This window comes from Callorhinchus milii, unplaced genomic scaffold (genome assembly GCF_018977255.1).
Source record: "Callorhinchus milii isolate IMCB2004 unplaced genomic scaffold, IMCB_Cmil_1.0 Scaffold11, whole genome shotgun sequence".
Classification (NCBI taxonomy): domain Eukaryota; kingdom Metazoa; phylum Chordata; class Chondrichthyes; order Chimaeriformes; family Callorhinchidae; genus Callorhinchus; species Callorhinchus milii.
This window is the reverse complement of record NW_024704752.1, coordinates 1,080,261-1,097,094: the sequence shown is the minus strand read 5'-3', so window position 1 is coordinate 1,097,094 and position 16,834 is coordinate 1,080,261. Positions and strand designations below refer to the sequence as shown.

Sequence of the window (16,834 nt, the reverse complement as noted above, 5' to 3'; positions counted from 1 at the left end):
GTTACTGTGGGGAGACGGTGATGGGTGGGGGGCAGTGTGAGGGTGTTACTGTGGGGAGACGGTGAGGGGGTGGTGGGGGGGGGCAGTGTGAGGGTGTTACTGTGGGAGACGGTGAGGGGTGGGGGCAGTGTGAGGTGTTACTGTGGGGGACGAGTGAGGGTGGTGGGGGGGCAGTGTGAGGGTGTTACTGTGGGGAGACGTATGGTGTGGGGGGAGTGTGGTGAGTGGGGAACGGGTGTGGGGGCAGTGTGAGGGTGTTACTGTGGGGAGACAGTGAGGGGTGGTGGGGGGGGGCAGTGTGAGGGTGTTACTGTGGGGAGACGGTGATGGGGTGGGGGGGCAGTGTGAGGGTGTTACTGTGGGGAGACGGTGATGGGGTGGTGGGGGGCAGTGTGAGGGTTACTGTGGAGACGGTGAGGTGGGGCAGGTGGGTGTTACTGTGGGGAGACGGTGATGGGTGGGGGGGCAGTGTGAGGGTGTTACTGTGGGAGACGGTGAGGGGTGGTGGGGGGAGGCAGTGTGAGGGTGTTACTGGGGGAGACGGTGATGGGGTGGGGGGCAGTGTGAGGGTGGTTACTGTGGGGACGGTGAGGGTGGGTGGGGGAGGGTTAGTGTAGGGTGTACTGTGGGGAGACGGTGAGGGGGTGGTGGGGGGCAGTGTGAGGTGTTACTGTGGGGAGATCGGTGAGGGGGTGGGGGGGCAGTGTGGGGTGAGCTGGAGCGGTGTGTGGGGGGGAGTGTGGGGTGTTACTGTGGGGGACAGTGAGGGGTGGTGGGGGGGCAGTGTGAGGGTGTTACTGTGGGGAGACGGTGATGGGTGGGGGGGCAGTGTGAGGGTGTTACTGTGGGGAGACGTGAGGGGTGGTGGGGGGGCAGTGTGAGGGTGTACTGTGGAGACAGTGAGGGTGGTGGGGAGTGTGAGGGTGTTACTGTGGGGAGAGTGAGGGGTGGTGGTGGGGGGGCAGTGTGAGGGTGTTACTGGGTGGGGGTGAGGGTGGTGGGGGCAGTGTGAGGGTGTTACTGTGGGGAGACGGTGATGGGGTGGGGGGCAGTGTGAGGGTGTTTAATGTGGGACGGTGAGGGGTGGTGGGGGGGCGTTTTTTTTGCGTGTGTGTGTGTGTGACGCTGTGGTGTGTGCGTGTGTGACGCTGTGTGTGTGTGTGTGGCGACGTGTGTGTGTGTGTGACGCTGTGTGTGTGTGTTAGTCTGTGTGTGTGTGAGCTGCTGTGTGTGTGTGACGCTGTGTGTGTGTGTGACGCTGTGTGTGTGTGTGTGACGCTGTGTGTGTGTGTGTGTGTGTGTGGCTGTGTGTGTGTGACGCTGTGTGTGTGTGTGTGACGCTGTGTGTGTGTGTGTGACGCTGTGTGTGTGTGTGACGCTGTGTGTGTGTGTGTGAGACACTGTGTGTGTGTGTGTGACGCTGTGTGTGTGTGTGTGTGTGTGTGTGTGTGTGTGACGCTGTGTGTGTGTGAGTGTGTGTGTATGTGACACTGTAATGCCCTGTCCTGTGTTGCAGTGGGAGACCTGTGGATTAACTATTTCTCGGTGTGTGGGCTGCGCACTCATGCGGACCTGGAGGGGAAGCTGGTCACTGAGCTCATCTACGTCCACAGTAAAATGCTCATTGCAGACGATAACACTGTCATCATCGGTCAGTCCACCCCTGGGGAGCTGCGGGGGAGGGGGGGAGTTGGGAGGGGGAGTTGGGAGGGGGGAACGCTGTGTGGGGAGCTGGGGGGTGGGTGTTGTGATTGTGGTGATGGGGTGATGCTCAGCTGCCCAGTGGGGATTGGGGTTGTTGCTGCTGCTGTAGTGAAACGTGTTGACCGTCGGCCTGTGTGTGTCTCAGGCTCCGCTAACATTAATGACCGCAGCATGCTGGGCAAGCGGGACAGCGAGATGGCCGTCATCGTCCAGGACACGGCCACCGTCCCCTCTGTCATGGACGGGGCGGAATATCAGGCCGGGCCCTTCGCTCTGCGGCTCCGACTGTACTGCTTCAAGTGAGTGTGTCTCCCACTGCGCTCGCTAACCCCGCCCGCCCCACAGGGCCCCGCCCGCCCCACAGAACCCCACCCGCCCGCACAACTGACCTCCCACCGGCCGAAACGCCTGAGCTTGAGTTATTGATTGACTGATTGATTGACAGGCTAATTCTGGGAGCTTTCAGTGACCCCAGCATCGACGTGCAGGACCCCATCAGTGAGAGGTTTTATAAGGAAGTCTGGATCGCGACCAGCGCCAGGAACGCCACCATATACGAGAAGGTTCGTTCACACCCGGCAGCTAACGTGCTCCCGTCTCCCCTGCTCCCAAACCGCTTCCCTTTCCCATTAAAGTGACTTCTTCCCATTGGCGTTAGCCAAGCTCAGTCGCTCTCCTCCGAGTTGGGAAGTTGTGAGCTCGAGCCCCCCCCCCCCCTCCCCCCACCACCGCATTGGGGACTTTGAGCTCATGGGCTCGGCTAACGCTCCAGCACAGTGCTGGAGGGAGCGTCACATTGTCAGAGCTGCCGTCCTTCAGGTGAGACGTTCAGTTGAGATCTGTTTAAGCAGATGTTTCCAAGTCGCAATTGACAAAAAGGAGGGAGTTTCTCTCTGGGAAGTCTCTCAGTGTTTTGGCTGATAATTCCCCAGATAAATTGGCTGTTCAACTCAGGGCTGTGCTATCCACATACTCCGTACCCACATCTCACCAGTTCTGGCCAGGATCCACTGACTCTCCATCACCAAACGGATAAACATCAAGATCCTCACACTCGTGTCCAAATCCCTTCACTCCCTGGCACCGCCCTACGTCTCCGACCTCCTCACTCCCCAATCCACCACCGGTCATCTCCGGCTTCGGGTCCTGCTCGTCTCTCCACCATTCGAGGTCGCGCTTTCAGCCACTGCGCCCCAAACTCTGGACCGCTCTCCCACAAGTCCCCTTTTTCAAGTTCCGCCTGAAAACCATCGGATTCAGGCTCTGCCACTGTTAAACGCTCTGCGTGAAGGGCGCCATATGAATGCAAGTTGTTGTTTGTTTGTGTGTGTGTGTGTGTGTGGGCGCAGGTGCGGGACCTAGCTGTGTGCAAATTGACATGTGGCTATAAATACACAGTCACTACACTGAGCAGAAAATCCCTGTGAAACGCTAGGTGATGTTTATAGGCAAGATTTGAGGGTAAAAGGTTTTCTAAATCCCCCCCTCTCTATGCCCAAACAATGGCAGAGTCCACACCTGGCTGAGGCAATGGGCGATACCATCTGGGACTCACTGTCTGGGGAGGGGGGTGGGGGGGCCTCGTTACCCTGGCCTGGCTCACATTGCGAGGGTTTGTTCCCGTGACTCAGGTTTTCCGGTGCCTTCCGTCAGACGAGGTGAGGAACAACGAGGAGCTGGCGCAGTTCAACCAGAAACCGGGGCTGCAGAAGGAAGACGAGGGCCGCGCCCGGGAGGAACTGAAGAAGATTCGGGGGTTCCTACTGCAGTTCCCGCTCTACTTCCTGTCTGAGGAGACCCTGCTGCCCCCCCTCAGCACCAAGGAGAGGATGGTCCCCATGGAGGTGTGGACGTGAGGGGCTGAGAGGAGGGTCCTGGACAGGGTGGGCTCCCTACACAACGCTGCTCAGCACATCGTTCAAATTCTGAGAGACAACAACAGCAAATTACATTTGAATAGCACCTTTCACAGAAGGGCTTCCCGAGGCGCTGTGCGTCCAAAGAGAAAGAGACACAGAGACACCAGTGGTGACTGATGGATTAATGAGATCACCTGGTAATGGAGAGCTCTGACATTTCTCACACCGTTTAGGAGGGAAAACCCTCCCCACTGATGACCTCGTTCTCTGGGTTAAACCAACACCATCAACGACACCCAATTGCTCCCTTTCCACACTGGTGTCGTTTCAGTGTCAGCGGAGATCCTCCCCACCTCCCCTCTCCCCCCCCGCCTCATCCCTCCACCATCCATCGATTCGTCAGCTGGGTGCAACCCAAGATATGGCAGTACACCCAACCCACTGTGTCTGTGCTGGTGCTCGCTCCCCCACTGGAGCTCTTTCTCCCATTCTCTTTAATATCGTTCCTATTAAAAGTGTTTGTCCAATTCTAGTGTAGATGTTTTTATGACCTCGACCTCAGTGGTCATTTATGGTCCAATGTGTCACTAACTCCTCCAAACTCCCAACCCATTGTCGCCCAGTCCAGTACATAGCCCCAGCCCTTAGCCCAGCCCCCAGTCCAGTACATAGCCCCAGCCCTTAGCCCAGCCCCCAGTCCAGTACATAGCCCCAGCCCTTAGCCCAGCCCCCAGTCCAGTACATAGCCCCAGCCCTTAGCCCAGCCCCCAGTCCAGTACATAGCCCCAGCCCTTAGCCCAGCCCCCAGTCCAGTCCATAGCCCCAGCCCTTAGCCCAGCCCCCAGTCCAGTACATAGCCCCAGCCCTTAGCCCAGCCCCCAGTCCAGTCCATAGCCCCAGCCCTTAGCCCAGCCCCCAGTCCACCACAGCCCCCAGCCCAGTCCCCAGTCCCCAGTCCCGCTGGCTGGTTCCATTCGCCTCCAGTGGTTCATTATCCCTGTGTTCACACAGGCACGTGGTGTGACACATGCCTCAGAGACATCGGCACATGGTTCAGACAGGAGGCGAACATTGTGATCGCACTGACCATCACCGCTCACAACTCCTTCCCTCCCCCCGTGTGTTTTGCTGAATGTATTTTGTTTCTATCGTTGTGGCTGAATGACGGCCTGGCCCACAGGCCTGGCCCACACCACTTTGTGTCTTAATGAACTTGTTGGTAAAAACGAGAGTGCCTTATCATGTCTTTGAGACTTCCCAAAGCACTTCAGAGAATATAATGTAGAGTCAATTGACTGTAAACTCTAATCCCTTTCCCCTTCTCAACAACAACAAATTACATTTGTATATCCTCCCTCAACAACAATAAAAGTTTTCATTTATATAGTGCCCTTTACGTGGGGTACAGTCTCGGAACACACCTCAAACCCTTCACTATTATTTTCCCTCCAACTATTTATTCTCTCTTAAAGGGGTCACAACTCCTGCCCCGAGACTGCATGTTCCGAAACCCAATTTTCCCGGCCTCCCCTTTCAGCCGAGTTAATCTGACCGGGTGTCTAACCCTCGGACCCTGTGCCAGGCTGTGTCGGGGTATGCAATTCAATGCCGTTGCTGTTGCTCGGTTGTAAATGTGTAGTAAATGTTGATTTTTAACGTTATCGAATTAAAAGTAATAATTGACATTATTGGGCAAGTCGTGTCCTGGTGTGGATGTGTGCTGGCTGCCGCTGCTGATATTAATAATAATAATCCTTGTGTTTGATATCGCGCCTCATCGCATCTTTGAGACCCTCAAAGTGCTTCACAGAATCTACTGTAAAGTGAATTGACTATATTTTATGGGTGAAACACAGCAGCCAATTGCGCACAGCAGCGTCCCACAAACAGTCATGGTTTGAGTGAACAAATTATTATTATTTATTTTTGAGAGGATCATTACCCTCGGAAAGCCATCCGCTAATCAACTAACAACCGGGTTACTACTTACTGCTAGGTAAACAGAGTAAGGAAACTTGCCTAATCTTTCGCCCTGACCGGCCTGGGAATCGAACCCAGGTCCTCGCTTGCGAGCCGAGTGCGGAAATCTCTAATCCCTTTCTTCCCCGTGTGTTTATCTAATTCCTTTTCACCCCCCCACTACCCCCCATTGACTGTGCTCCGGCTACCCCGACAGCTAACGAGCTGTTCCCCATGGCCCCCACGCTGGGTTCTGACCCTCCAGTGCTGGCGGTAAGTGACCCGGTGTGATGGTGGGGGAAAAGCTCCCTGCAGACATGCACACTCGCTGGGGAAAGAGCAAGGAACAGTAACAACACATAGGAAATGAGAACTTTCTAATCTCCTCGTTCTTGCCCTCTCTTAACACTATTTTTGTTTGAATCTATTCGCTCAGAACCATTTGTCAGTGACCGATTGGGCTGTGGGTGAGACAGCACTTTCTCTCCTCAGGCTCTGTCTCTCCAACTATTTCTCCAATTCCTTCAGATACATCCATTGTTTTTCCTGCCTTGTTTGCTGGGTGGTGCTCTGTGTGTGGGGTGTGTGCTTGTTTGTGGGTGCTGAACTTATGATGGGTGTGTTCTGTGTGGCGTGTGCTGTGCGGGTTTGTGGCGTGTGCTGTGTGGGTTTGTGGCGTGTGTTGTGGGTGTGTCGCGTTTGCTCTGTGTGTATGGCGTGTGCTCTGTGTGTGGCGTGTGCTCTGTGTGGCGTGTGCTGTGCGTGTGTGTATAGTGTGTGCTCTGTGTGTGTGTGGCGTGCTGCGTGTGTGTATGGTGTGTGTGTGTAGTGTGTGAATGTGTGAACCTCAGATGTGGCTAATTAGTTTACTGATGATGCTGAGACACACTCGGTCTGAACACCACCAAAAACAGCCAAACTCCAGACCAGATGAGCTCCGAGGCACCGAATAACACAGTATAGTCCAGCAGCATAGACAGCCTATCACAGTGCTCATCTCGGACGCTGTGTTTAAAGTCTTTTTATTCTGTTGTTTCTGTTCACACCAGGAAAATTACAACAGTATGTGAGCGGTGGCTGTCCCCTCATCCTCGCTGCTGGTCCCATTGGTGACGCAGCTCTTGTGCTCAATGTGGTTCAACACTCCTCACCCCTGCCAAAACCCCTGACTCTTTCTACAGCCATACCCCCACACACACCACATCCCCACCCACACACCACACAACCCCACACCCCCACACACAACATCCCCCCACACACACCACACAATCCCCCACACACCCACACCCCCATACTTCCCTCCACACACCACACCACCAACTCCCCCACCCCCCCCACACACACAATCCCCCCCCACCACCACATCCCCCCCCCACACACACAATCCCCCCCACACACACAATCCCCCCCCACACACACACAATCCCCCCCCCACACACACATCCCCCCCACCACACACAATCCCCACCCCCACACCACACATCCCCCCCCCCCACACACACAATCCCCCCACACACACACACAATCCCCCCCACACACACACACATCCCCCCCCCACACACACACACTCCCCCCCCACACCACACACACAACCCCCACACACACACACAATCCCCCCACACACAAACACACACCACAACACATCCCCCCCCACACACACACACAATCCCCCCCCACACACACACACAATCCCCCCCACACACACAATCCCCCCCCCACACACACAATCCCCCCCCACACACACAATCCCCCCCCAGACACACACACAATCCCCCCCCCAGACACACACAATTCCCCCCCCCAAACACACACAATTCCCCCCCCAGACACACACAATCCCCCCCCAGACACACACACAATCCCCCCCCACACACACACACAATCCCCCCCCCCAGACACACACACAATCCCCCCCCCCAGACACACACACAATCCCCCCCCCCCCAGACACACACACAATCCCCCCCCCCCAGACACACACACAATCCCCCCCCAGACACACACACAATCCCCCCCCCAGACACACACACAATCCCCCCCCCAAACACACACAATCCCCCCCCAGACACACACAATTCCCCCCCCCAGACACACACACAATCCCCCCCCCCAGACACACACACAATCCCCCCCCCCCAGACACACACACAATCCCCCCACACACACACAATCCCCCCCCACACACACACAATCCCCCCCACACACACACAATCCCCCCCCCCACAATCCCCCCCCACACACACACACAATCCCCCCCACACACAATCCCCCCCCCACAATCCCCCCCCCCCACACACACAATCCCCCCCCCACACACACAATCCCCCCCACACACACACAATCCCCCCCCCACACACACACAATCCCCCCCCCCCGACACACAATCCCCCCCCCCACACACACACAATCCCCCCCACACACACACAATCCCCCCCACACACACACACAATGCCTGTGGTTAGAGAACAGCCCAATCCTCATTGTCTGCAGCTGTATTCAGCCCCGGGGGGGGGGGCAGGTGAAGGAGCCATTTGTCGGGTGGAGGCGGTGGGGAGGGAGAGAGGTGTTTTTATATATATATATATTATATATATAATACAGTGACCATTGCCTGACTCCCTGTGGCTCGTCTCACTGTGAAAGGGTTTAGATTCCCGTTGCAGAGACAGGGTGAGGCTCCTGTGCCTCAGTCTGGAGAGAGCGCGAGCGAGAGGAGCCCTGGGTCAGGGTGTGACCCGGTGAGGGTAATGTCTCTGTCAGCCCAGCCCTGCCATCAGGACCAGCAGACTTCAGTTTGATGGCTGCTGGGTGGACAATTCATAAAATAATAATAATCCTTGCATTTAATAGAGCGTCTAAATCATTGTCTTCTCGACGTCTCAAAGCGCTTCAGAGAATATACTGTAAAATGAAATGACTATGTTTTGTGGGCGAAAGGATTGATAGGAAATGAGGGTGTTTTTATTTATCTGTGTGTGTGTATATATATATATATATTGCATTTAAAATGTATTCAAGATGTATCAACATCTTCATTGAGTGTCTGAGATATCTTGCATATCAAATGCAAGGATTATACTTATTATTAAATAACTTGGTGTTTCATGTCATGCCCAGGTCCTGAGGAAGGAAGGTGGTATAAAAATATTAATTGTTAGATATGCAGCATGTCTAATCTTCAACCTTTTGCCTCCACCCACCCTACTGTAAACGAGTATATTTCTCCTTAATTCACCATCAGCGTCAGTGAGCCACCATCTGCTTAGAATATTATTTATTTGAACAATCTGATGGTAGTAATCTTATTCCGAGATTTTCTAGTCATTACTTGTAGAGAAATCAATCTACCAAATTTACCTCCATCTGACTGTACTCGGCCACGCCCTTCAAGCCAATGCTCCCGAGAGGATTTATTGTATTTGTTTGTGTTTGCGCATCTGTGTGTCTGTGTGCGTGTTTGCTCACATGTTTGTCACTATGTGTTAGTGTGTGCACATTGACTCCAGCCCTCAGCTCAGGTGTAAACCCTTCACTGTCCAGTGCCTTGGGATGTACTCCCAACGTGAAAGGTGCTGTATAAATGCAATGTGTTGTTTGTGCGCGTGTGTGTCTGTGTTTCGATGTGTTCTCCCTCATCTTCTGGGTCTGGGGCGAGAATCAGTGAATAAAAAAAAACAAAGAACCCTTGCATTTGATCCAGCAGCTTTCATGCTGGGAGGAAAGCGCTTCACAGGGTTTACTGTAAAGTGTAGTGACTGTGTAATTTGCAGATAAAACGCGGCATCCCACAAACAGCCATGAAGTGAATGATTAATTTTTACCTGGAGTTTGTCAGCCAGGACAGTAACGACAACAACAACTTGCACTGATATAATAATAATCCTTGCAGTTGATATAGTGCTTTACCACTTTGTTGAATGGCTCAAAATATCTCACAGAATATACTGTAAAGTGGATTGACTATGTATTTGGTGGGCGAAACGTGGCAGCCAAATGCTCACAACCGTGTCCCACACACAATCATGGTTGAGTTATCAAATTATTTACTTTTAAACGTATTTTTAAGGGATTATTTAAGCAATCTGCAATCGACTAACAACTGGGTTCCTATTTGCTGCTAGATAAACAGATTTGTGTAGAGTAAGGAAACTTGCTTATGGTTTGCCCTGCCTGGGAATTGAACCTGGGTCTTCTCGCTTACGAGGCGAGCGCACTAACCACTATGCTACAAGCCTCCATGTAGTACCCTTCACGTGGGGTAGCGTCTTGGAGTTGTGACTCAGAGATGTTGTGACCACCGAGCCAGACTGGCAGCTTACACATGACAGGTGCCCGCCGTTATGTCCACCCCAAAAAAATACAAAGAACATGTTAGCAAATGTCGCAATTTAGAGACGTTCATACGTAACCCATAATTTTACTGGAAAAGATGGCTGATTTGCCGAGGATTTTGCCTGAGATGGCCTTTAAGATAATTTCATTGAGAAAGAATGTGTAAATGAGTGATTAGTGTATATTGTTTTAACCATCTGGCCTTGGCTTTAAGAAAAGGAATGATTTCTCTTTGCTGAGAATGTCTGGCTATATTTAATCAGATTGCGTGTTAAGACTTGTTGCCATCACTTGTGTGTTTTGGTGTTATGTTGTTTCAAAATAGCTGTTTGTTGAGTTATGTTTGCGTTAAACATGTGCTAGATCAGGATTGACTTTCAGTGGCTCGATTTCTTTTTTTAAATTGAGTTGGCTGTGAGTAGTCTCCACAGGCTGGTGACTCGGGGAGTGGGGTCAGGAGGGAGTGAGGGGCATGGCGTACCATCCATCTTCCTCACTCCCTACGGCCATCCCCAGCGATGACTGAGCTTTCTCTGTGCATTGTCACTCTCTCTGTGCATTGTCACTCTCTGTATCCCAAATTCCCTCCACCTTAACGATAATACTAATAATAATCTTTGCATTTGATATAGTGCCTTATCACGTCATTGAGACGTCTCCAATGCTTCAAATTTATACAGTAAAGTGGAGTGACTGTTGTATTTTGTGGGAGAAATGTGGCAGCCATTTGTGCACAGCAAAGTCCCAGATAGTTGTGGAGTGAGTGACTGATATTTACATTTTATTTGGGGGATTGTTGGCCAGGACACCAGGAGAGAGATTAAAAACTCCCTTTTTTTTGAAAAGTGCCAATGGATCTTTAACATCAACCTGAGCAGGCAGACACAACCTTAGTTTAACGTCTCATCCGAAGGACGGCACCTCCATCAATGCAACACACCCCCAACGCTGCATTGGAGCGTCAGCTTGGACTATATGATTCCGAAATCCTAATGTGGGGCTTGAACCCACAACCTTCTGACTCAGTGATGAGAGCACTAACACTGCACCAGGCTGACGCATTGTTTCCTGCTTTCAAAACCCTCCTATTTTCCTCTCTGTGACTGTGCTTCCAACTTCCCTACCCTCTCCCCCAATTCTGTGATCCCTGGTATCTTTGCTTAAGCTTCGGAATGCCCAGCCAGTGGGAATGTTTGTGGAGAGATTCTCCTGATTCTCTAACGATGGTGTATTACCAATAAGCAACGGTCCTTTGTTTGGTGCGTGTTTCAGAGCTGTTCAGATTTTTTTCTAAAGTGTAGTGACTGTATTTTGCAGGTGTAAGTGTGAGCCGTGTTGTGGACAGCATTGTTCCCTAACTGTGAGGTTAATATCTGACCACTCACCAGATTCTTTTCCATTAGTGTCGCAGGATCCATAACTTTTACCCAAACGGGCAGACGGGACTTTGCTTTAATGTTTCGCCCGAAGGAGGGCATCTCTGGCAAATTGGCATTTCCCCCAGCACAATGCTGGAGCATCAACCTAGACTGAGCTCAAACTCCCTGATGTGGGGCTTGAACCCGCAACTTCCTGAGCCTGAAGCGAGAGCGCGAGCGGCTGAACTCCAGTTGCCTTAAATTGCTAATGAAACCAATAATAATAATCATCCTTGCATGTCATTGAGACGTCTCAAAGCACTTCACAGGATACGCCATAAAGTACAGTGACTGTGTATTTCGTGGGTGAAACGCGGCAGCCAGTTTGCGCACAGTGGTGTCCCACAAAGAGGTCTGTGAGCAGGCGATGCCGTGGAGAATGCCCATATGGCTGTAGAAAGAGTCAGGGGTTTTGGCAGGGGTGAGGAGTGTTGAACCACATTGAGCACAAGAGCTGCGTCACCAATGGGACAGCAGCGAGGATGAGGGGACAGCCACCGCTCACATACTGTTGTAATTTTTCCTGGTGTGTAACAGAAACAACAGAATAAAAAGACTTTAAACACAGCGTCCGAGATGAGCACTGTGATAGGCTGTCTATGCTGCTGGACTATACTGTGTTATTCGGTGCCTCGGAGCTCATCTGGTCTGGAGTTTGGCTGTTTTTGGTGGTGTTCAGACCGAGTGTGTCTCAGCATCATCAGTAAACTAATTAGCCACATCTGAGGTTCACACATTCACACACTACACACACACACCATACACACACGCAGCACGCCACACACACACAGAGCACACACTATACACACACGCACAGCACACGCCACACAGAGCACACGCCACACAGAGCACACGCCATACACACAGAGCAAACGCGACACTCCCACACAACACACGCCACAAACCCGCACAGCACACGCCACACAGAACACACCCATCATAAGTTCAGCACCCACAAACAAGCACACACCCCACACACAGAGCACCACCCAGCAAACAAGGCAGGAAAAACAATGGATGTATCTGAAGGAATTGGAGAAATAGTTGGAGAGACAGAGCCTGAGGAGAGAAAGTGCTGTCTCACCCACAGCCCAATCGGTCACTGACAAATGGTTCTGAGCGAATAGATTCAAACAAAAATAGTGTTAAGAGAGGGCAAGAACGAGGAGATTAGAAAGTTCTCATTTCCTATGTGTTGTTACTGTTCCTTGCTCTTTCCCCAGCGAGTGTGCATGTCTGCAGGGAGCTTTTCCCCCACCATCACACCGGGTCACTTACCGCCAGCACTGAGGGTCAGAACCCAGCGTGGGGGCCATGGGGAACAGCTCGTTAGCTGTCGGGGTAGCCGGAGCACAGTCAATGGGGGGTAGTGGGGGGGTGAAAAGGAATTAGATAAACACACGGGGAAGAAAGGGATTAGAGATTTCCGCACTCGGCTCGCAAGCGAGAAGACCCAGGTTCAATTCCCAGGCAGGGCAAACCATAAGCAAGTTTCCTTACTCTACACAAATCTGTTTATCTAGCAGCAAATAGGAACCCAGTTGTTAGTCGATTGCAGATTGCTTAAATAATCCCTTAAAAATAAATAATAATAAATTTGTACATCAACCAGACTGTTTGTGGGACATGCTGTGCGCAATTGGCTGCCACGTTTCGCCCACAAATATAGTCAATTCACTTTACAGTAATCTGTGAAGTTTTGAGCCATCAGAAAGCGTGAGCGCTATATCAAACCAAGGATTATTATTATATCAGCAGCGGCAGCCAGCACACATCCACACCAGGACACGACTTGCCCAATAATGTCAATTATTACTTTTAATTCGATAACGTTAAAAATCAACATTTACTACACATTTACAACCGGAGCAACAGCAACGGCATTGAATTGCATACCCCGACACAGCCTGGCACAGGGTCCGAGGGTTAGACACCCGGTCAGATTAACTCGGCTGAAAGGGGAGGCCGGGAAAATTGGGTTTCGGAACATGCAGTCTCGGGGCAGGAGTTGTGACCCCTTTAAGAGAGAATAAATAGTTGGAGGGAAAATAATAGTGAAGGGTTTGAGGTGTGTTCCGAGACTGTACCCCACGTAAAGGGCACTATATAAATGAAAACTTTTATTGTTGTTGAGGGAGGATATACAAATGTAATTTGTTGTTGTGAGAAGGGGAAAGGGATTAGAGTTTACAGTCAATTGACTCTACATTATATTCTCTGAAGTGCTTTGGGAAGTCTCAAAGACATGATAAGGCACTCTCGTTTTTACCAACAAGTTCATTAAGACACAAAGTGGTGTGGGCCAGGCCTGTGGGCCAGGCCGTCATTCAGCCACAACGATAGAAACAAAATACATTCAGCAAAACACACGGGGGGAGGGAAGGAGTTGTGAGCGGTGATGGTCAGTGCGATCACAATGTTCGCCTCCTGTCTGAACCATGTGCCGATGTCTCTGAGGCATGTGTCACACCACGTGCCTGTGTGAACACAGGGATAATGAACCACTGGAGGCGAATGGAACCAGCCAGCGGGACTGGGACTGGGGACTGGGCTGGGCTGTGGTGGACTGGGGGCTGGGCTAAGGGCTGGGCTATGGACTGGACTGGGGGCTGGGCTAAGGGCTGGGGCTATGTACTGGACTGGGGGCTGGGCTAAGGGCTGGGGCTATGGACTGGACTGGGGGCTGGGCTAAGGGCTGGGGCTATGTACTGGACTGGGGGCTGGGCTAAGGGCTGGGGCTATGTACTGGACTGGGGGCTGGGCTAAGGGCTGGGCTATGTACTGGACTGGGGCTGGGCTAAGGGCTGGGCTATGTACTGGACTGGGGCTGGGCTAAGGGCTGGGCTAGTACTGGACTGGGCGACAATGGGTTGGGAGTTTGGAGGAGTTAGTGACACATTGGACCAATAAATGACCACTGAGGTCGAGGTCATAAAAACATCTACACTAGAATTGGACAAACACTTTTAATAGGAACGATATTAAAGAGAATGGGAGAAAGAGCTCCAGTGGGGGAGCGAGCACCAGCACAGACACAGTGGGTTGGGTGTACTGCCATATCTTGGGTTGCACCCAGCTGACGAATCGATGGATGGTGGAGGGATGAGGCGGGGGGGGAGAGGGGAGGTGGGAGGATCTCCGCTGACACTGAAACGACACCAGTGTGGAAAGGGAGCAATTGGGTGTCGTTGATGGTGTTGGTTTAACCCAGAGAACGAGGTACAGTGGGGAGGGTTTTCCCTCCTAAACGGTGTGAGAATGTCAGAGCTCTCCATTACCAGGTGATCTCATTAATCCATCAGTCACCACTGGTGTCTCTGTGTCTCTTTCTCTTTGGACGCACAGCGCCTGGAAGCCCTCCTGTGAAAGGTGCTATTCAAATGTAATTTGCTGTTGTTGTCTCTCAGAATTTGAACGATGTGCTGAGCAGCGTTGTGTAGGGAGCCCACCCTGTCCAGGACCCTCCTCCCAGCCCCTCACGTCCACACCTCCATGGGGACCATCCTCTCCTTGGTGCTGAGGGGGGGCAGCAGGGTCTCCTCAGACAGGAAGTAGAGCGGGAACTGCAGTAGGAACCCCCGAATCTTCTTCAGTTCCTCCGGGCGCGGCCCTCGTCTTCCTTCTGCAGCCCCGCCGTTTCTGGTTGAACTGCGCCAGCTCCTCGTTGTTCCTCACCTCCTCGTCTGACGGAAGGCACCGGAAAACCTGAGTCACGGGAACAAACCCTCGCAATGTGAGCCAGGCCCGCAGGGTAACGAGGCCCCCCCCCCTCCCCAGACAGTGAGTCCCAGATGGTAGCCCAACCTCAGCCAGGTGTGGACTCTGCCATTGTTTTGGGCATAGAGAGGGGGGGATTTAGAAAACCTTTTACCCTCAAATCTGCCTATAAACATCACCTAGCGTTTCACAGGGATTTTCTGCTCAGTGTAGTGACTGTGTATTTATAGCCACATGTCAATTTGCACACAGCTAGGTCCCGCACCTGCGCCCACACACACACACACACAAACAAACAACAACTTGCATTCATATGGCGCCCTTCACGCAGAGCGTTTAACAGTGGCAGAGCCTGAATCCGATGGTTTTTCAGGCGGAACTTGAAAAAGGGGACTTGTGGGAGAGCGGTCCAGAGTTTGGGGCGCAGTGGCTGAAAGCGCGACCTCGAATGGTGGAGAGACGAGCAAGACCCGAAGCCGGAGATGACCGGTGGTGGATTGGGGAGTGAGGAGGTCGGAGACGTAGGGCGGTGCCAGGGAGTGAAGGGATTTGGACACGAGTGTGAGGATCTTGATGTTTATCCGTTTGGTGATGGAGAGTCAGTGGATCCTGGCCAGAACTGGTGAGATGTGGGTACGGAGTATGTGGATAGCACAGCCCTGAGTTGAACAGCCAATTTACTGGGGAATTATCAGCCAAAAACTGAGAGACTTCCCAGAGAGAAACTCCCTCCTTTTTGTCAATTGCGACTTGGAAACATCTGCTTAAACAGATCTCAACTGAACGTCTCACCTGAAGGACGGCAGCTCTGACAATGTGACGCTCCCTCCAGCACTGTGCTGGAGCGTTAGCCGAGCCCATGAGCTCAAAGTCCCCAATGCGGTGGTGGGGGGAGGGGGGGGGGGGGCTCGAGCTCACAACTTCCCAACTCGGAGGAGAGCGACTGAGCTTGGCTAACGCCAATGGGAAGAAGTCACTTTAATGGGAAAGGGAAGCGGTTTGGAGCAGGGGAGACGGGAGCACGTTAGCTGCCGGGTGTGAACGAACCTTCTCGTATATGGTGGCGTTCCTGGCGCTGGTCGCGATCCAGACTTCCTTATAAAACCTCTCACTGATGGGGTCCTGCACGTCGATGCTGGGGTCACTGAAAGCTCCCAGAATTAGCCTGTCAATCAATCAGTCAATCAATAACTCAAGCTCAGGCGTTTCGGCCGGTGGGAGGTCAGTTGTGCGGGCGGGTGGGGTTCTGTGGGGCGGGCGGGGCCTGTGGGCGGGCGGGGTTAGCGAGCGCAGTGGGAGACACACTCACTTGAAGCAGTACAGTCGGAGCCGCAGAGCGAAGGGCCCGGCCTGATATTCCGCCCCGTCCATGACAGAGGGGACGGTGGCCGTGTCCTGGACGATGACGGCCATCTCGCTGTCCCGCTTGCCCAGCATGCTGCGGTCATTAATGTTAGCGGAGCCTGAGACACAACACAGGCCGACGGTCACACGTTTCACTACAGCAGCAACAACAACCCCAATCCCACACTGGGCAGCTGAGCATCACCCCATCACCACAATCACAACACCCACCCCCAGCTCCCACACAGCGTTCCCCCCTCCCAACTCCCCCTCCCAACTCCCCCCCTCCCCCCGCAGCTCCCCAGGGGTGGACTGACCGATGATGACAGTGTTATCGTCTGCATGAGCATTTTACTGTGGACGTAGATGAGCTCAGTGACCAGCTTCCCTCCAGGTCCGCATGAGTGCGCAGCCCACACACCGAGAAATAGTTAATCCACAGGTCTCCCACTGCAACACAGGGCAGGGCATTACACACACACAGCGTCACACACACACACA

At 52.7% G+C, this 16,834-nt stretch overlaps 1 protein-coding gene and 1 pseudogene across 2 annotated transcripts in view; one reads left to right on the top strand and one right to left on the bottom strand.

Moving 5' to 3' along the window:
• Positions 1-4,273, top strand: part of LOC103189334 (phospholipase D1) — a gene marked incomplete at its 5' end in the record, with an annotated part of 14,022 nt that extends 9,749 nt beyond the window's left edge. For both annotated transcript variants that reach the window (XM_042338969.1, XM_042338968.1), the window contains 4 exon segments: positions 1,517-1,651; positions 1,850-2,003; positions 2,150-2,267; positions 3,336-4,273. In XM_042338969.1, the coding sequence (XP_042194903.1) occupies positions 1,517-1,651; positions 1,850-2,003; positions 2,150-2,267; positions 3,336-3,560 (632 nt within the window).
• A 10,539-nt stretch (positions 4,274-14,812) lies between these two features.
• LOC121849897 lies at positions 14,813-16,826 on the bottom strand (annotated as a pseudogene).
• Between the last annotated feature and the right edge of the window lie 8 nt (positions 16,827-16,834).